General features: G+C 40.1%; 2 protein-coding genes across 2 annotated transcripts in view; one reads left to right on the top strand and one right to left on the bottom strand.

Moving 5' to 3' along the window:
• Positions 1–9,782, bottom strand: part of SV2B (synaptic vesicle glycoprotein 2B) — a 204,363-nt gene extending 194,581 nt beyond the window's left edge. The window contains exons 1-2 of the mRNA XM_079911967.1: positions 9,497–9,782; positions 2,954–3,100 (exon numbers count right to left, since the gene is read on the bottom strand). The gene's annotated coding sequence lies outside the window, so the exon portion shown is untranslated. The remainder of the gene's footprint in view (positions 1–2,953; positions 3,101–9,496) is intronic.
• LOC307182366 (protein SET-like) lies at positions 5,999–11,216 on the top strand (the record flags this gene model as incomplete). The annotated part of the gene is given in 3 exon segments (XM_079913604.1): positions 5,999–6,018; positions 9,653–10,312; positions 10,314–11,216. Coding segments are annotated over 3 exon segments (1,209 nt in total). The 3' UTR covers positions 10,843–11,216.
• Between the last annotated feature and the right edge of the window lie 10,765 nt (positions 11,217–21,981).

The following is a 21,981-nucleotide window of genomic DNA, read 5'->3' as shown; positions in this document are numbered from 1 at the left end:
TATATGGTTTTCTTTATTTTTTTTCTGATTCTGAGCATCTTGAATTTGTGGGTTAATATCTTTTATCAGTTTTAGAAAATTCTCAGACTATCTTTTCAAATGTTGTTTCTGCCCTATTTTCTCTCTCCTATGCTCTTAGATTGAGAAAGCACATGTTACACATAATTAAATGGTTTTGATATTATCCCACACATCTTTTCTGTTCCATTTTTTCTATTCCTTTTTTACCTTCTTTGTACTTTAGCTTGAGAATTTTCTATTGACCTTTCTTTGGGTTCACTAATCTTGTTTTCTGCTGTGATCAATTTGCTGTTAAACCCATCCAATGAGTTTTTAAGTATAGATATTACATTTTTCAAATGGCTACTTGATTATTTGACATAAGCTTTGTTGAATTTTTCTTTTTATCCATTCTGTCCATCATTTTCTCTATTTTCTTTAACATATTTATAAGAAAATCTATTAACTACAACATATGGATAATTTATTTTATTGTCTTTTCTGTTGGTTATTAGCAAACATTTTCTTGCCTTTTTGCATGTATCCTGTTTTTTTCTTGTACGCCAGATATTGTGTAAAGGAACCACTGAAAACTGAAGTTACTCTTGTTCTCCTCCAGAGATGGTTCACCTTGCCCTCTGTTATACAGATAAGATGAGGGGTTGATCACCTCAATCCACTCAGGAATCAGCTTCCAAGGAACTGGATGTCAGCTCTACCTAGACTAATTTCACCTCTGTGTTCGTATGTCTCAAAGATGAGAGCTATCATGTGTTTATTGTAGGACATAGCCTCCAGGGAGAATTTTTCTCATCAGCACTATGACACTGCAAAATATTTCACTCTGCCTTTCCAATCCAGCACCTAGCTTCTTATACCCCCCAACTCAGCATTCAGCAAAGATCCCATCAGGCAAAGCTGTCTGTACATTTGGGTGTTTTCTACATTTTAAACTGGCAGACAAGCCATATGGTGGTCTAAGGCTCTGCCATTTTCTCTTCCCCTAGTATAGCCCCCTCTGCCTGATCCTCAGCCCATGCTTGGACTCAGCAAATGCATAAGGAAGAAAAGAATAAAATCAGCTCACCTACCTAGGAAGAGCTCTTCCTTTTTTGGAATGTTAGTTCATTTAGTCCTTTTTGTTTTCACTATTCTCAGATCTCTTTTAAAATGTGATTTCTGTAATTTATTCTTTTTTTCTAGTGGAAGTGCAAGATGAATGGCATGCCACCACCTATTAAATACTACTGGAAAGCAGAAATTGATTTGCTAACTGTTTAATCCTCACAACACTTTTATGAGGTAAGTACATTTTTCAGACAAGTTGTGTAACTTGCCAAAGATCACTTAATAGTAAGTAATGAAGACAGGAGATGAACCTAAGCTATCTCATCCTAAAACCAGGGGTGACAATAACCATGATGATATATTGCCTCCAATGGATGGGAATATTCTTTTTCAATAGGTAAAAAAATGCTAATTCTGACTTCTAACTGAAAATCTGAAGAGAAGATCATTTTTAAAACTTCCTTTTGAGACTAATTTTGAGTCAGATATGTAAGTTATTTAAATTCAAGGCACATCTCTCACCAAAATTTTTCTGTAGAAACCAAATGACCTTTTCCTACCCCTCAAGCCCCAAGAGATAAAACTCACTTAATCAAAGGTGGTTTTGGTCATATTTTCTTCAGGAAACATGAGTGGCAACTGTCAAGTTTTCTGTGTCCTCCTCCCACAGAATTCTAAATTATGACAATTCACTTCAGGAATACAAATGCATTGAGGGGAACACTTTCACTTTTTATTTTCATTTTTGGAATGTAAGTGCAGTGGACTCCTAAATTGCTTGCCTAGAATAGCAAAGGTTAAGGTAATTAGAGTAGAAATGGGAAAATCCATAATCAATTTGTGTTTTAAAAGGTCCAAAGAATACCAAAATGAGAGCTGAGAGGGCATCAGGCAGCCGGTGGTTTGTGGCTGCAAAGGGTGAGTCACAACTGAAGCTATAAAACCAGCACATTCTGAAAAGCACTGGTGTTCACCCTTTTCTTTTTCACTTAATGTTTTTTTTTATTTTATTTTTATTTTATATTGGAATATAGTTGATTTACAATGTTGTGTTAGTTTCAGGTGTACAGCAAAGAGATTCCATTATACATATACATGTATCTATTCTTTTTCAAGTTCTTTTCGCATTTAAGTTATTACAGAATATTGAGCAGAGTTCCCTGTGCTATACAGTAGGTCCTTGTTGGTTATCTATTTTAAATATAGCAGTGTGTACATGTCAATCCCAACCTCCCAATCTATCCCTCCCCCCCTCCTTCCCCCTGGTAACCATAAGTTCGTTCTCTAAGTCTGTGAGTCTGTTTCTGTTACGTATATACAATGGAATGTTGCCCAGCCATTAAAAAGAATGAAATAATACCATTTGCAGCAACATGGATGGACCTAGAGAATGAAATAATACCATTTGCAGCAACATGGATGGACCTAGAGATCATCATACTAAGTGAAGTAAGTCAGACAAAGACAAATATCATAAGATATAAATGCAGAATCTTAAAAAAAATGATAAAAATGAATTTATTTACAATACTGATGTTTACTCTTTGTGGGCCTTTGCCTAAGAATAATGTGATAATGATAAAGTCTCTTCTAGCTACAGCTTTATCAGTAGAAATAATTAAGATGCAAAAGAATCAGAATCTCTTCCACTCACTCTACTGACAGGGAAGAACTTCGGACTTGACCATGGCAAAAGTCAATATATGAACTTACTGATAAAGACTTGATTGTTGGCTTTTAGAAAGGAAAGTGTCACCTGATACTGCAGAAAAACCAAACAATTCCATAAAGAAAGCAACTGTCTGCCTGAAAGCAGAATTTTAAAACTAAATCTAAAAAAGGAATCCACAAAATCCTATCACAGGATTTTAAATATTTCCATTACCTTCTGCTGCTTCCCAAAGAAGGCAGTGATTTCCATGCATTGGCCGTGTCTGCCAGACTTGCTGGTTCATTTCCTGGATTTTAGCACTCCGTAAATTTTGATGGTTCAATTATACTACTATCAAACGATGTTAAAATGCCACCCTTCCTGTATTAAAAAAAAAAAAATTTAACACTACCTGCCAGTATAACAATCGATTTTAACAGCTGCTTTTATCATGTGCTTACCATTTGAAAGGCATTCTATGTATATTTTTGCTAATTTTCCCCAAAACACTGCAATTTATGCACTTTATTTTCATTTTCCAGATTAAAAAAAAAAAAAAAACAAGCTTAGAATGGTCAGGTAATATATCTAAGGCCACACAACCAGTAAGCAATAGGGTTAAGAGTCAAATCATGGTAAAATTCCAAAGCTTGGGTTCTTTCCATAAAATCACTCTTCTCCTGTTGGAATAGTCTCATGTCCATTGCCACACCTTCCATTCTACCCAAATCGGTCTGTTCCCTCAAATATTTTGTACTTATTTTCTCTTCTGTATCTTTACACACACAATTCCTCATACTAATATTGTTTCTAATCCTCAACCTTATAAAAAGCTAATTTATCCTGCATGTGCCTGCTGAGATTCCACTTCTTCCAGTAAACCTGCCCAGACCACCTTACTTCCTCCCCCAGCTCTCCACAGCAATCTCTCCCTTCCAGATATGTATATGACATATATTCTATTTGTTCATTCATTCATTCATTCAGCAGATCTTTATTCACTTCAAGCACTGGAAACACAGAGATGACTGGAAGTGAAATCCAATAACAAATAGATAAATATAAAATGTGTTTTAAATATACTAATATATATGCGAATGTATATACACACATTTATATGTTCAACAATATTAATAATAGCTGACATTATTGAGTGCCTATTATGTGCCAGGCACTATTCTAGGCCACTTAGGTGTTCTAACTTATTTAATCTTCACAACAACTCTTCAAAGTAAGTACCTTTTTATTTATGAGAATACTGACACACAGAGAGGTTAAACAAGTTTCCCAAGGAAGATGAGACGTTCATCAAAGGGACCAGGAGAAGAAGGGTGTAGTGAATATTGTAGGTGATCCTCTAACATCCAATCTAGTCTCCTTCGAAACTGTGAAGTTTGGAAACATTTGGAAAAGATGTGAACCCCATAAGTGGCCCATGAATGACCTAAGTAAACCCAATCAGTAATTCCAGTAAATAATTTCCAGTGCCCTGGTCCAAGATCCATCCAGAAACTCAAGCCTAACAGCATTTCTTTGCAGCAGAAATTGGCTCAAGGAGGTCCACAAGATCACACTAAAGAAAAAATTACTTTTTCTCTTCTGGACATGAATGAGGAATCATTAAATAGCCCTGTTTGCTACCAGCAGCCATTTTACAACCATGAAGAGGACCAGCATGAACACAAAGTTTACTGTCTTAACCTAGATTTCCCTCACTTAAGCCAGTGTTTCACCTTCCATCTGCTCTTCATCCCAATTCTCCATCATAGGAGGTTTTACTAGTCATAATGATACTGCATGCCAAGGCCTAGCACCATCCTACTTTCTACCAACAATGGGGTCCTCATTGCCATCTGACCAGTGAACGATGCAGTCATAGAATCCATCCTGAGTGACTCGTTTCCAGGGCCCTTTATGGTGCCAGCTGTCATAGCCTAGGTTTTCCCCTGAAAGCAGAGCCTGAGGCAAGGGTTTACACATAGGTAGTTTATTTTGGTAAATGAGCCCAGGGAACAAGAGTAGGGAGACTCTGAAGAATGAAATAGAAAAGTAAATTCAAGGGTACGGTATCAAACTAGTCACTGTTGTTGGCAACTGGACATTGGTCCTGCTGGGAAGCTCTGAGGAATTGTATAGAATTGGACTGAGAAATGTCACCCAAGCATTGGAGGAGTGAAACGCTTATCTGCCAGTTTCCATCTCCTGTTGGTCAAAGGTTGGAGCACTGAAGGTTAATTTCACACTTGCACATTTGCGTATGCAAAAGTGTCCAGCTGGTCCTCCAGTTGGTTTAGCTGCCTCACAGAGGCTTCACAAAAGAAGTGATGATTCTGTGACTGGACCATTCACTGGTTCACTAGTTGGACAAGCTTGTTCCCAGAAGAGTCCCATATCTGGTATCAGAGAAGCAGAAAGTAAAAAATACACTGTGCAGCTGAGGCAAGGTGCTTATACACTTGGGCAGAACTGACTCCTGCATCCATGGCTAGATTAAAGGTGGACTCAGAGGATATGAGGTGGGGCACAGGAAGTGTCCACACATAGTACCAGTTGTCAGAGAGAGACATGAAAAGCACCTTCAAGCTCAAGGCCATCATCCAGCTGCTAGAATCTGGCTACCTCTGTATTTCCAGTAATAGGAACACATTAACTTCCTTATTTTTTAAGCCACTTCTTTCTTCTTAGTCCCCCCTTTATTAAAAGAAAACTACTAGAAAAAAAAATATATATATATATTTATGAATTGTGACATGTCAGGTAGTGGTAGGAAAGCAGCCAGAGATATAGAATTTGTTTTCCTTGAGTATAGGATTTGCTCACATCATTGGTTGTGAAGCCTTATTGGTATCGTATTGGCCATGTTCAAAATGTACATAAGCTACTCATTTATGTGAAATAAAGCAAGCTGTCTTTTCTGTAATATGAAGCCTAAATCATGCCAACTTTTAAGAGAGGATTCTCTACAGAAAAAAAAAAACAGTATTTACAAAAGAAGTAAGAAGTTTTTTAATAAGCTCAGTTTTTCACTCAACAAATGTAGGGTGCCTCTCATCTACCTGTCATCGCTGTTGTCTTCCCTGGGGATACAGCAGGGAAACAGACAAAATTCCCCACCATCAAGGAGTACTGTCTAGTAGGGGAAACAGACAGTAAACTCAGGGGAGGAGGAAAGGTAAGACCAGACCAACATACATTTTTAAAGGACCATCTGGTTTCTGTAAGGGGCTGGGGTGGAAGCAAGGAGACCATTTAGATGTTGATGTAGCAATTTGGGCCGGAATGATGGTGGCCCATCATTGGTGAGGGTGAAGGTGATGAGAGGTGTTCATTCCTATCGCCTTTATTGTGCAAAGCAGTACAGTCTTTGAAGAAGGAAATACCTGAGGAAGAAAATGGATTCTAGAAGGAAATGGAGGAGTAAAATATAAAAGGTCACTGGATAGGTGTTAGGGAGGACATTTGATTCAGCTGGAAGGACAGTTGCAAAGTGTGAAAAAGCCATAGATTGAAAGAAATGTAGGTGATGAATTGAATCTACTTTGGTGTTAATCAATAGGCATATGATTGATAACATTGGAATATTCTAATTACTTTTCATTTCTAGGTTATGTTTCTTTAAATACAACACCCGGCAGAGCCTGGACTCTGTGAGACCCAATATTCATAGAGTTACACAGACTTACACAGAATGAAATTTGTCCTGTTTAACACATTTTGAAAGTGATTTTTAAATATTTTTACTCTTATGATTTTTACTCATAAATCTTTCCCTCTGAGATATATTAAGTTCCAACTCCTGCAAAGAAAATTAGATAGAAGACAGTTTAGCTATGAATCAAACTAGAATCATGATCAAAGAGAGTCTCAGTAGATAGAATGTAGTATAGAAATTAAGTTAGCTAAGTTTGGACCTCTCATATTAATCATTTCATAATTCATATTTTCAAATATTTACAGCTCATTGAGCAAGGCTATTTTCTTTCCCTGTGGAAAGATGCTTGGTGCTTAAGGGGCCCCGTGATTTAGTAAGGATAATTATGTGAAGCAAAGTACAAATGACAAGTGACTATTTTTGTGATTTTCTTTGCCTCCTTTCCAAACTCAGTAGAATGGTGAAGTAGGGGGGAAACTGGATGACCGTTTGAGCAGGGAGCAGGGGTTGATCTCTTTATTTAAAAATATTATGGGCAACAAATTATTCCTTTAAAATGCAAGTGTATTCAGAGTGTAAGCTCCATCACACCTCTGTGTGATGATAGTAATACCTGAGTTACCTAAAACAATGGGCAATGGGGCACTGACAGAGAATAGAGGGGAAGTCCTAAAAACTTGGAAACAGGGAACTGGGGTTTGGACCCATCTTCGCTACCATCTAGCTGTGTGGCTTTAAGAAAGTCACGTGGCTTCAACAAATGATGTTGGGAAAACCGGATATCTACACGCAAAAGAATGAAGTGCAACCCTTACCTTACACCATATACAAAAATTAACTCCAAATGGAGCAAAGACCTAAATATAAGAGTGAACCCTATAAAACTATTATAAGAAAACAGAGGGGGAAAGTTTCATGGTATTGGATTTGGTGTTTATTTCTTGGATATGTCACAAAAAGAACAAAGCAACAAAAGCAAAAAAAAAAAAAAGATTAACTGGACTACATCAAATTAAAAGCTTCTGTGCATCAAAGGACACAATCAACAGAGTGGAAAGGCAACCCAGAGAACGGGAGAAAATATTTGCAAGTGATCTATTTCATAAAGGGTTAGTATCAAGAATACATGAAGAACCCTTACAACTCAACAACAACAACCACAAAAGCAACCCAACTGAAAAATGGACAAAGGACTTGAATTGGTATTTCTCCAAAGAAAACATACAAATGTCAGTAAGCACATGAAAAGGTGCTCAACATCACTAATCACTAGAGAAGTGCAAATCAAAACCACAATAAGATACCACAGCACACCCATTAGGATGGCTATTATTTTCAAAATGAAACAAAATACCAAGCGTTGGCAAGGATGTAGAGAAGCTGGAACTGCTGTGCACCATTGGTGAAAATGTAAATCGGTGCTGTTGCTATGAAAAACAGTAAGGTTGTTCTCTAAAAAATTAAAAATAGAATTACCATTTGATCCAGAAATTCCATTTATGAGTATATGCCTAAAAACTTAGAAACAGGGACTTAAAAAGATGTTTTTAAACACATGTTTATAGCAACATTATTCACAATAGCCAAGAGCAGGAAGCAACCCAAGCGTTCATCAACAGATGAATGGATAAGCAAAAGGTGGTATATACATACAATGGAATACTACCCAGCCTTAAAAAGAAGGGAATTCTGATACATGCTGCGACATGGATAAACTTGGAGGATATTATGCTAAGTGGAATAAGCCAGCCATTAAAGGACAGATACTGTATAATTCCAGTTATATAAAGTACCAAGAGTAGTCAAGTTCATAGAGACAGAAAGTGGAATGGTGGTTGCCAGGGGCTGGCAGGAGGGGAATGGGAGTTGTTCCTTAATGGGTACCGAGTTTCAGTTTTGCAAGATAAAAAGAGTTCGGGAGCTGGATGGTGGTGATGGTTGCACAACAATGTGAATTACCTAATGCTGTTAAACTGTATACTTAAAAGTGGTTAAGATGAAAAATTTGTTATATGTATTTTATCACAATCTTTAAAAAATTTAAGATAATGAATAGAAAATGCTTTCACAGTATAGGATATACAGAAAGTGCTCCAAAAATAACAAATTTTATACTTGGTATTTTATTAAATGTCCTGAATTGAGGCCCAAGATGGTCCCATTATGTCAAGTTCCTTTCTGGGCAAAAGAAAGCATGTGGTGAAATTAAGTCATCAGAATTTTTAGAAGTGCCTGACACATCATTTGGTCTCATTCCCCGGGGAAAAAAAAAGTTACAATGCCTTGCCAACTCTTAGAATTCTTATTTCTAACATGAAGTGTCTGGACAATTCATTAAATCATCTGTAAGTTCCTTCATCTCTCATAGTTCTCTGTTCTAAGTCAATACTTTGTAAACTGTGTTCTGTAACTCTAGTCCTCCAGGTAAAGGACACGCTACATCACTTGAGTTCTGGATGCTTCGGTACACGCACACGCACGCACACACATACACACACACCCTTGTTTCAAGCAGAGATGCTCGCATTTTCTATATTGAGGTTATGTTCAATATTTACTGTTAGACAACATTTTTCTAATTTTAAGAAAATGAAAGCTCTGTTTCTACGGAAGCCAGGTAAATAAATTTTTCAGATAAATGAAATTTATCTTCTTCAAGTACAAAACTTTCATTTTAAATTCTACGTTTCATGAAAATCCTATAAAAACTGACCCTTGTGGGCTTCCCTGGTGGCGCAGTGGTTGAGAGTCCGCCTGCCGATGCAGGGGACACGGGTTCGTGCCCTGGTCCAGGAAGATCCCACATGCCGCGGAGCGGCTGGGCCCGTGAGCCATGGCCGCTGAGCCTGCGCTTCCGGAGCCTGTGCTCCGCAACGGGAGAGGCCACAACAGTGAGAGGCCCGCGTACCGGAAAAAAAACAAAAAAACAAAAAAACTGACCCTTGTCCCATACCTTCTAAAAGAGGATTCCTGGACCATAGTCTGATTGGTAAGGCTTGGCTTCACCAGGGACTGACATGCAGTGGACTATGCTTTTACATAGAATTATAACCATGAGTTTCTATTCTCTTTTCAGGAAAACACAAGACTTTGAGCCCAAAATGAAAATAATAACTCCTACTAACCCAGTTCTTAACTTTTCGTCTGTCAGTGCCCCGTCAGTCTTCATGGTACTGCCATCCAGTACCCTGCCTGGTTCCATGCCTCCAGCTCTGCCCAGCTGTTACCTCCGTTAAGACTCCCTTCATCTGGCTGAATACTTATCAGCGTTAAAAACTCAGCTCATGGCTCTGCCGCCCGCCCCTCGCCGTGAGGAGGAAGCGGAGGAGGAGGCGGCTCGGGGAGCTGGAGCCGCGAGCTGGAGCGCGGAGCGTGAGTGAGGGAGCAGAGCCGCCTACCTGCCCGCCGCCGCCTCCCATCAGTAAGCGGGAGCCCGGCACGCAGCCTCAGCCCCTCCCTCGTCGTCAGGCCGCGAGGGCAGCGCGCGCGAGCCAGGGGGAGGGCAAGCGAGCGAGCGAGCGCGGGGAGGAGGCGGCCGGACGGACCCGGCGCCCGCGCGTGTGGCGTGAGGGGAAGCCGCGGCCCGCCCCCTTCGCCTTCCCTTCTCTCCCCTCCTCGCTCCCCCCGCCCCCTCGACCGCGGAGCAGCACCGTGTCGGCGCTCGCGGCCAAAGTCAGTAAAAAGGTGCTCAACTCCAACCACGTCGGGGCTGAGGAGACCTCAGAAAAAGAACAAGAAGCAATTGAACATATTAATGAAGTACAAAATGAAATAGACAGACTTAGCGAACAAGCCAGTGAGGAGATTTTGAAAGTAGAACAGAAATATAACAAACTCCGCCAACCATTTTTTCAGAAGAGGTCGGAATTGATCGCCAATATCCCAAATTTGGGGGGAGCAACGTTTGCTAACCATCCACAAGTGTCTGCACTGCTTGGGGAGGGCGCTGCGTTATTTGACAAGAGTCGAAGTGACAGAATTTGAAGATATTAAATCAGGTAACAGAATAGATTTTTATTTTGACGAAAACCCTTACTTTGAAAATAAAGTTCTCTCCAAAGAATTTCATCTGAATGAGAGTGGTGATCCATCTTTAAAGTCCACTGGAATCAAATGGAAATCCGGAAAGGATTTGACAAAACGTTCAAGTCAAACGCAGAATAAAGCCAGCAGGAAAAGACAGCATGAGGACCCAGAAAGCTTCTTCACCTGGTTTACTGATCATTCTGATGCAGGTGCAGATGAGTTAGGAGAGGTCATCAAAGATGATATTTGGCCAAATCCATTACAGTACTACTTGGTTCCGGACATGGATGATGAGGAAGGGGAAGGAGAAGAAGATGATGATGATGATGAAGAGGAAGAAGGATTGGAAGATATTGATGAAGAAGGGGATGAGGATGAAGGTGAAGAAGATGCAGATGATGATGAGGGGGAGGAAGGAGAGGAAGATGAAGGAGAAGATGACTAATGGAACACTGATGGATTCCAACCTTCCTTTTTTAATTTTCTCCAGTCCCTGGGAGCAAGTTGCAGTCTTTTTTTTTTTTTTTTTTTCTCCTTCTCCTCTTGTGCTCAGTCGCCCTATTTCTAAGGTCTCTTTTCTCCTTCTCCTTATACCATGGCTCACAACTTATTTGGGGGGGAAATACCTTGAGCAGAATTCAGTGGGAAAAGAATCTCTACCCCTTTCTGTTCCAAATTCATTTTTATCCCTTCCTGTCTCAACAAAAACTTTATGGAATCAACACCACCATGCTCTGTGGGAAAAAAGAAAAACCTTCAGCTCCCTTAGCTCTGCTGGAAGCTGGAGGGTGCTAGGCCCCTGTGTAGTAGTGTATAGAATTCTAGCTTTTTTCCTCCCTTCTCTGTATACTGGGCTCAGAGATTACACTGTGTCTCTATGTGAATATGGACAGTTAGCATTTACCAACGTGTATCTGTCTACTTTCTCTTGTTTAAAGAAAGAAAAAAAAACTTTTAAAAATGGGGTTATAGAAGGTCAGCAAAGGGTGGGTTTGAGATGTTTGGGTGGGTTAAGTGGGCATTTTGACAATACGGCTTCTCCTGTGGCATGTTTAATTGTGATGTTTAACGGACATCCTTGCAGTTTAAGATGACATTTTTAAAATAAAATTCTCTCCTAAAGATGACTTGAGCCCTGCCACTCAATGGGTGAATCAGCAGAACCTGTAGGATCTTATTTGCAATTGACATTCTTTATTGTAATTTTGTTCCTGTTTATTTTTAAATTTTTCTTTTTGTTTCACTGGAAAGGAAAGATGATGCTCAGTTTTAAACGTTAAAAGTGTACAAGTTGCTTTGTTATAATAAAACTAAATGTGTACACACAAAAAAAAAAACTCAGCTCATGTGTTCCCAACTTAAGGAAGCCACCCCAGCTGGGTGAAGTGCTTGTCCTTTCATCCCCAAATATCCTGTCCATCTGGATACCGTATATACACATGTATGCCCAGGCACTTACCATTTTTGTTATCATTCTCTCTTTTTCAGTCTTCTCCTTAACTAGGTATATGCCCCTCAAGCCAAACTCTATGTTCTCTTCATGTCTGTATCCTCAATGCAGATGACAGGGCCAGAGTATTCAATATGTACTATTTAACTGAACTAAAATAATTTTATGTCATCTTAAAATTTCATGGATAATTGACCCTTTTTTCATAGCCAACTTTCCTTGATGTCACAGATGAGTTTTCTACCATGCCTCATCTTTTAGTTACACCTAGATAATTGAATGTTAACTCCTGTTAACGAGATTATTTAATGACATAGAAAAATACAAATGGGAATGAAGTATGAAATCTCAATACAAAGATGTACAAACTTCAGTAAAATTCTGTGAAAGCAGTAGTATATATTGTATATGTATGTAGAAATGATATGCACACACAATATGTATCTATATGCATATACATGGAAGTGCATCAAGATTGTTAACAATGTTCACATCTTGTAAGGATGTCTACAGACACTTTAAAAATACATTTCTGAGACTTCCAGTTTCCAGTCCAGCATAAAAGGAGTTTGGAAGTCACCACTCCATTCTAACAGGTGAAAAGCTGAACAAACTGAAAAATTAACAACTCTTCTTAGATTCATAAAAGAAGTGAGGTCACAGGACAAATTGCTGCTCCCAGCATTGGAGAGACATGCAGATACCGAGAATCACAATTTACTGAAGCAGAAACGCTTGAGTAGAAACCTCCACAGGAACCAGTGCTGGGGCTGGAAAACCTGAACTATAATTGATGAATTGCTGGAGGCTCAGTGTGGACCCGTCTGTGAGATAAAAACTCCAGGAGACCCAGCCTTAGGGGGTCCCCACATTGGTGTGAGTTTTTGCCTCCAGAGGCTTGACCAGGTTCTCACAGTGAAGATCAGAGAAAAATCCACTCATGCTTCCTGTAGGAGGAGGGGGAAACTGGCTGTTTTGAAAAATGCCAGAGCATTCTATTCTTCTTAACAAGGCCTGCCCTCAAGAGAAACTGCCTTGCCAGAGACGAACCTATTGGGTTTTTGTCATAGCCTAACTAGCCCAGGGGAAGGGAAACACCCAACTCTATCTCCCTCCAGTCCCTCCTAAGCCCCCCACCCCCACTTAAGAGGGCTGGGACTGAGAGGCACTTGCAAAGTTCACAGCCAAGGAGCACAGCCTCACGGAAAGCCTGAGACCTAATCACAGGACCACAGAACACCTCCCCTACCCCTACACCTCACCACCACATCACCAAAGGTCTCTTTCCTGCCATTCCTTCTACCCAGTATATCATGTCCAGCTTTCAACAAAAAAATTACAAGGCACACTGAAAGGCAAAAGGCAGTTTGAAGAGACAGAGCAAGCATCAGAACCACACTCATACATTGCAGGGATGTTGAAATTAGCAGATATTGAATTTAAAACAGTTATGATTAACATGATAAGGGCTCTAATGGAAAAAAGTAGACAACGTGCAAGACAAATGGATCATGTAAGCAGAGAGATGGAAATTCTAAGAAAAAATCAAAAAGAAATGCTAGAAATCAAGAACACTGTAATAAAAATAAAGAATGCCTTTGATAGGCTCACTAGTAGACTGGACAGGGCTGAGGAAGGAACCTCTGAGAGTGATGATAGAGACTTCCAAAACTGAAAGGCAAAGAGAAAAAAAGACAAAAAAACGGAACAGAAGATCCAAGAACTGTGGGACAACTACAAAAGGTATAACATCCAAGTAATGGGAATACCGAGAAGAGAAGCGAGAAAGGAACAGAAGAAATATTCAAAGCAATGATTGTAATAGGGGTGGGGCAGGGGCACGCGACCCTTAGCGCAGGCCGTTTGGAATTGGCTGTTAGCGGTCCTGCTCCCACCAATGGGTGACATTGCGGTGGGCCCCGCCCCCTCCCCTTCCTCTGTATAAAAGGAGCCGGAATTCTGACTGGGGGAAGATGGTTCTTTGAGGCACTCGAGTGTCTGCCATCTTCTGGGCCTGCTGGCTTTCTGAATAAAGTCATCATTCCTTGCTGCAACTTATCCCACAATATATTGGCCTGTCGGGCAGCGAGCAGATTAAACCTGGGCTTGGTACCATAATGACTGAGAATTTCCCTAAATTAATGACAGCTACCAAATAGCAGATACAGGAAGCTTAGAGAACAGACAGGATAACGGCGGGGGGTGGGGGTGGGGGGGCGGGGGTTATTAGGCATATAATATTCCAACTGAACAAAATCAAAGATAAAAATCTTAAAAGGAGCCAGAGGGAAAAAATGCCTTCCCTCTAGAGGAGCAAAGATAAAAATTACATCCACCTTTTCTTCAGAAACCATGATGAAAGCAAGAAGAGCATGGAGTGAAATATTTGAAGTGTTGAGAGAAAAAAATGAATGCCAACCTAGGATTCTGTATTCTAAGAAGTTAGCTTGCGAAAGTGAAGAATACCTTTTACTTTCTTTTTTTGGCCACACCGCACGGCTTGTGGTACCTTAGTTCCCCGACCAAGGATCAAACCCGGGTCCTCAATAGTGAGAGCTCGTTGTCCTAACCACTGGACCACCAGGGAATTACCAAAAATACTTTCTAAGGCAAACAAAAAATTGAGAGGTTGTGTTGCCAGCAGTCTTGCTTTGAAATGTTAAAAGAAGTTTCTTCAGAGAGAAGGTGTTGGTTCAAAACCAACAACCTGGAGCTTCCCGGGTGAAATCTGAAAGGGGCCCTCGGACACAGAGGGTGAGGAGAGACGGAAGGAAGAGGCAGACACTCCAGTCTGGTAGGCGGTAGGTTTAACAAGCACGGGAACTTGGTACCAAGGCTGTGGCCCCAGAACCATACCCCGGCCCCTCCCTCCAGGTAAACTGGCAGAAAACCACAACTAACCATATCCTCTAGCTGTGTTCAGAGCACAGGAGCAAGACTCCAACCACAGGAAAACTGCGGCAAACTGGTTCAGCTTCACAAGCGCGACAAAGCCGCCCTGCAGCTCATTACCATCTCATTATAATACTAGGATCTCAGCCATCTGCACCAGAATGCTTCGACCCCGCTTCCCACCCAGATGCCAACAACCATACAAGGGCAGAAAGGAGGTGGCAGCCCAGTTCCAGGAAGAATCACGGCCATTCCCGGAAAACCAATGTAGATGCCTCGCCCTCATTAACCTTGCCCTTAAGATCTTGCCTGAATCATCCCCGTGGGCGAGAAGTTGATTTGCGAACTAAGTTCCTGCTTCTCCATCCTCTGGCCATTGAATAAAGGTTGCCTTGCTTCCATCTCAGCTTTGGTTTCGGTTTTGGCTGCACGAACTTGAATGGAAAAAGAACCTTCCCCTCTGAGGCCAGCTAGGGCTCAAGTAGGGGTCCACGCGACCTAACTCGGTAAGAAAGTTATCTTGAGGCTTGTCTGAGGCTTTTCTTGGGCACCGCAAGAGAAGTCCATCTCCACACCTGCCCACCATAATCTTAAAGTTTATATAGAAGCCTGAACAGGGTTCTGTCACACATACTGTCCAGATGGTCTCAGCAACAGATCACTCTCAAAGCTACATCCTTGAAAATGGCTCCCACTGTGGGAACGGTGGGCAGAGCATACATGCCAAGGCCAGGGGTGGGGTGAAGAGCCTCCCATTTCCCTGGTCCTGTTCACACATCATCCTGTGATCACATCCTTTGGATGACCTCCTCCAACAGAAGGAAATCGATATGGGTCAGAAACTCAGATCCACATAAAGAAAGGAAGAGAGTTAGAGAAGTAATACATGCAGGTAAATAAAAATTTTTACTTTTCTTATTCTTTTTTTTTTTTTTTTCCAGTATGCCGTCCTCTCACTGTTGTGGCCTCTCCCGTTGCGGAGCACAGGCTCCGGACGCGCAGGCTCAGCGGCCATGGCTCACGGGCCCAGCCGCTCCGCGGCATGTGGGATCTTCCCGGACCAGGGCACGAACCTGTGTCCCCTGCATCTACAGGCGGACTCTCAACCACTGCGCCACCAGGGAAGCCCTTACTTTTCTTATTCTTAGCTGATTTCACAGATAATAGTTTGTTACAAATAACAATAGCGACAATGTACTTGATTATGTATGTTTATTATATATACAATATAAGCATATGCAATTGTATATATAAGCATATACACTTCCATATGCTTCTGTATGAGTGAGATAAATGACAGCAGTAATATAAGGTACAAGCAAGGGACAGAAGGAAGGAATTAGGAATATTTTGTTTTTATAAGGTACTTGCACTACTTGCGAAGCAGTATAGTGTTATTTGAAAGTAGACTTGCATTATCTGTAAATGTACATTGCAAATTCTATCCAGGGCAACCACTAAAAAAAAAAATTGAAGAAATATAATTGATATGCTAAGAAAGGAGAGAAAATGGAATCATATAAAATGCTCAATTAAAACCACAAATAACAGAAAAAGAGTGGAAGACAAAAATAGGAATAAAGAACAAGGGCAAGGAATAGAAGATAGAAACAAATATGGTAGATATTAATCCAACTATACCAATAGTCACTTTAAATGTCAATGGTGTAAACACACCAATTAAAAGATAGACTTTGACAGAGTGGATCAAAAAACAAGACTTAAGGGAATTCTCTGGTGGTTCAGTGGTTAAGACTCCGCGCTTCCACTGCCAGGGGCCAGGTTCCATCCCTGGTCAGGGAGCTAAGATCCCGCAAGCCACGTAGTGCAGCCAAAATAAAAAAGATTTAGCTATAAATTGTCTACAAGAAACCCACTTTAAATATAAAGATACATGTAACTTAAGATTAAGGGATGAGTAGACAAAGCACAGAGGATTTTTAAGGCAGTGAAACTAATCTGTATGACAGGTGTACAGTAGACCTATGTCTTTATACATTTGTCCAAACCCATAGACTATACAACACCAAGAGTAAACCCTAAGGTAAACGAGACTTTGGGTTATGGTGACGTGTCAGTGTAAATTATTGACTGTAACAAATGTACCACTCTGGTGGGGGATGTTGATAATAGGGGAGGCTATGCATGTTGAGGGGGCAGAGGATATATGGAAACGCTGTGAACTTTCCACCCCACTGTGGAGTGGAAATGGGAAAAACTTTTTACTGAATAATTTTAATATCTTTCTACACTCTCCAAATTTACTGTAATGAGTGCGTGTAAACAAAGATAAAATATGTTAAAATTCTACCACATCCCTTTTCCTAACATTTGTATGTGGAAAAATCGGTGACCTATCGGGCTTCTCCAAGTCTTGAGTTGTTTGATGAGTAACACGCTCCTCTTCTTTGACACTGATTGAACTTGTTCTGCAATAAAAACATTGAGAAAAGGGACTATGACCCTCCCAGGTTGGCATCTTCCTCTGGTCTGTGCTCCTAGGCCTCCCACCCTGTACCCAGAAGGATAATGATGTGACTTCGGGGCACTCTTATGCATGGTGAAAATCTTATTGATTTGGAAGGTGATGTTCTCCAAGTGTTTGCCACAGAGTCAGTAACAAATCATTAATATTTCATGGCTTTTCTGTTCATGTGTGAGGACAACTCCAACTGGTCTTCCTGAGTCATAAGGGAGAGGGCAAAGGCTGCTGGGGACTGCAGCATCTCCTCGGAAACTGCTGAGCTCAAAGTGGGACCTCACTCCACATATACAGGTCATCATAGACTCTGAGACATGGGTCAGACACCAAGATGTATATTTAGCCAGGAAGCATGTTTCCATGGCAATCTTAAACTCCTGTGTCTGCCTTTCTTCCTCCATCCGGTGTATTAAGTCCACATTCAGCCCCTGTGGGCTTTGCCCATCTGTTATGCAGCTGAGGCCTCAGCTGCTTTATGGGCTGCTGATAATCTTGGAAAGCGAGGGCAAAACCCAGACAATAATGTTCACAGTACTTATTCTCTGATTGCTTGACATTCTTTTAAGAGTCTGTTTTCAATTCAGAGACATTCAGAGAGATTTCACAAGGCAGGTCATTGTAACATTATTTGCAACAGCAAAACACTGGAAATCATCTAAATGTCCAACAAGAGGGCACTTGCCTAGATAGCTATTTCTTCAGCTAAGTACCAGATGAGGAAGTCAACTTGCATATAAAGTCCATGCTGTATGCAAAATAAGCACTAGAATCACATGCATTTAGCTGCATTTGCTTAAGTTGAATGCATTTATAACATAATCACACTGTACTCATAAAACTAAAAAAAGGCTATATTAAAAACTTATTGGGGGCTTCCCTGGTGGCGCAGTCGTTGAGAATCTGCCTGCTAATGCAGGGGATACAGGTTCGAGCCCTGGTCTGGGAGGATCCCACATGCCACAGAGCAACTAGGCCCGTGAGCCACAACTGCTGAGCCTGCGCGTCTGGAGGCTGTGCTCCGCAACAAGAGAGGCCACGATAGTGAGAGGCCCGCACACCGCGATGAAGAGTGGCCACCGCTTGCCACAACTAGAGAAAGCCCTCGCACAGAAACGAAGACCGAGCACAGCCAAAAATAAATAAATTAATTAAAAACTTATTATCCAAAAAAATGTATTGAAGGAAACAGAATAACTTCACTAACCAAGAAAAAAAAACCCTTATTACTCAGGGGGCTTATATAATCCCTTTTTAATTCCCCTCCTCAAAATTTTCCTGCCATTTGCCAACTATGATAATAATTAAATATAAATTAAATAAATCACTCTCCTGGTCTGCAGAATGTGCATAACCAGACAGAGTAAATGTTCACTGAATACTATTTTCCAGTCAGGCTGGATTGTCAGGGACTGATGGAATTGGCCAGCCTGGCTAGAATGGGACTGGTCACATGGTGAATGCAGAGTACATGGAAATATTGTCAGACCACAGAATTCCAGAGAGGGACAACACAATGCAGAGAGGACCTGATCCAAACCCCCATTTAACAGGTGCAGAAGCTGAGGGTCAGAGAAGCCATACACTAACCCAAATTCACAAGCTAGCCCAGAGGGGTGAGGACAAGAATCCAGGTCTCCTAATTGTTCATTCTAAGTACATTCTGACGCTTTCTTTTTTCAGAGAGTAGGAAACTGAGAAACAGAGAAGGTGGATGATTTGAAAGTGCGGCGTTGAGAAACATACACAGAGCATACAAGCAAACCTAGCACACAGTGGAACTCAGTAAACGTTTGTTGAATGCAGTTCATGATATGTTAATGACCTATTATTTCAGATTTCAATTTTTTTAAACTTCTACTTTTTTTTTTTTCCTTTGGCCACCCTGCACAGCATGTGGGATGTGGTATTAGGTCCCCAACCAGGGATCGAACCTGCAACCCCTGCATTGGGAGCGCAGTCTTAACCACTGGACCACCAGAGAAGTCCCCAGATTTCAATTTTTTGAGCCAATATAATATGTGCTCATTGTAAAAAAAATAAATAAATACTAAAGTATACAAAGATAAAAATTAAAACTCAATCCCCTCTATCCCACATCTAGAGGTAACCACTTAACCATTACTGACAGTTTGAAGAATATCCTTCCAGATATTTTCATATATATATAATTTTTAAACAAAAGTTGATTCATAATTTTTTTAATACTTATTTATTTATTTTGGCTGCGCCGGGTCTTAGTTGCAGCATGCGGGATCTTCGTTGCAGCGTTAGGGCTTTTTCTTAGTTGCAGCATGCGGACTTCTTCTTAGTTGCGGCATGCATGAGGGATCTAGTTCCCCGACAAGGGATCGAACCCAGGGCCCCTGCAATGGGAGCGTGGAGTCTTACACACTGGACTACCAGGGAAGTCCCTGATTCATAATGTATTCACCTCTGCATCTTTTTTTAATTTACTGATATATGAAAGACATTTTTCTGCATCTGTACACATGGATTGCTTTATTTGTTATAATGTCTGAATAATATTTGTCCATCTCTCTCACACTACTACTCTCCTTTGACCAGGTGAGAAAATTAAAAAGAGAATTGTGGGAGTGGACGTTTTATAAATGGTGCTGGGAAATTTGGACAGTCATCTGGAAAAATACAAAATTAGATCCATTCTTCACACCTTATGCTAGAATAAATTCCAAATGTGTCAGAGGTTTAAATATAAAGTATGAAAACATGCAGAAGAAAACGTGTGTGAATGTATCTAATCTGAGACTGGGGAAATCTTCCCTAATCATGACGCAGAGTCCAGAAGCAGTAAGGCAAGAATGGATCAATTTGACTACATAATTTTTTTTTTCTTAATGGTCACACAAAAGAAAAAAAAAAGGGAAAGGGAAAAGGAAACCATAGATTTAAAAATACACTTAAGGGCTTCCATGGTGGCGCAGCGGTTGCGGAGCGGCTGGGCCCGTGAGCCATGGCCGCTGAGCCTGCGCGTCCGGAGCCTGTGCTCCGCAACGGGAGAGGCCACAACAGTGAGAGGCCCGCGTATTGCAAAAAAAAAAACAAAAAAAAGACACTGAAGAGATAAATCAATCAATATAATATATGGATTGTTTGCATACTATTTCCAACAAACCAAGTATAAACACACACATGCACACCCATGCAGAAGCATGCAGAAGAACACATGAGCTCATGTGCATGCACACATGTTTATAAGACAATCGGGGAAATTTGGAACACTGATCAAAGATTAGAAAGTAAGTAACTTTTATGTAATTTAATGATATAGTAGGTTATATTTTTTAAAGAGCACATATCTTTTAAAGATACTCTGATAATATTTATAGATGAAACAATATGTCTGAGATTTGCTTCAGAATAATCCAGGGAGTAGGGTGGGAAGAAGTGGTTGGCAATATATATCAGATAGGAATGGCCATGGATTTAATCATTACCGAACTTGTGTAGTGAGCAAATGGTGGCTCACCAGACTATACTCTTCTTTTTCATATTGTTTAAAATTCTTCACACTAACCATTAAAGGTTAAAATTTTTAAAGACTACTGATACAGTGATATAGTCAAGAAAACTCTCTCCTGACTTTAGTCCTGACCCTTGGCAAATACAAATTTCTTTGTATAATTAGAAATCATACATTGCCTCATTATTCTGGTAATTTATGCATATAAATTACCAGTTAGATTTCAAGTCCTTGATATTAGGAATAGCATGTTTTGTTCATCGTTTTTCTCCAGTGCCTAGCTAGGAGTAGGACTAGATGGGGAAGTGTTTCTCAAATTTTTCCATGTGCAGAGAGCTTAATGCTCACTCAGCACAAATGTGGACCACTGGTTTTAGGTAAAGCAAATAAAATCGGTATTAACTTTTATTAAAATTAAAATATTACTAAAATTAAGAGTATTAACACTGTATCAATGACAAGAATAATTGATAGAGAATAGTATTGGTAGACAAAAATAAATGATAAAAAATTATTAATAAATACTAACAATATTATATTATAAATGATAAATTTGTTATGCTAAAAACATAAAAGTAATTTTTTTATTTTTATGTTTCTTTATTGAAGTATAGTTGATTTACCATGTTGTGGTAGTTTCTGCTACACAGCAAAGTGATTCAGTTATACATATATACATACTCTTTTTCATACTCTTTTCCATTATGGTTTATCACAGGATACTGAATATGGTTCCCTGAGCTATATAGTAGGACCTTATTGTCTATCCATTCTATATATAATAGTTTGCATCTGCTAATCCCAAACTCCCACTTCATTCCCCCACCACCCTCCCCCTTGGCAACCACAAGTCTATTCTTGATGTCTGTGAATCTGTTTCTGTTTCATAGATAGGTTCATTTGTGTCATATTTTAGATTCCACGTATAAGTGATATCATATGGTATTTGTCTTTCTCTTTCTGACTTACTTCACTTAGTATGATAATCTCTAGCTCCATCCATGTTGCTGCAAATGGCATTATTTCATTCTTTTTATGGCTGAGTAGTATTCCATTGTATATATGTACCACATCTTCTTCATACATTCATCTGTTGATAGACATTTAGGTTGTTTCCATGTCTTGGCTATTGTAAATACCGCTGCTATGAACATAGGGGTGCATGTATCTTTTTTAATTATAGTTTTGTCCAGTATATACCCAGGAGTGGGATTGCTGGATCATATAGCAACTCTAAAAAATAAAATATTTTAAATTAACATGAATAGAAACGTTTCAT

This window comes from Stenella coeruleoalba, assembly GCF_951394435.1.
Source record: "Stenella coeruleoalba genome assembly, chromosome: 2".
Lineage (NCBI taxonomy): Eukaryota > Metazoa > Chordata > Mammalia > Artiodactyla > Delphinidae > Stenella > Stenella coeruleoalba.
The sequence above is the reverse complement of the archived record's forward strand: the minus strand, read 5'-3'. Positions and strand labels throughout refer to the sequence as shown.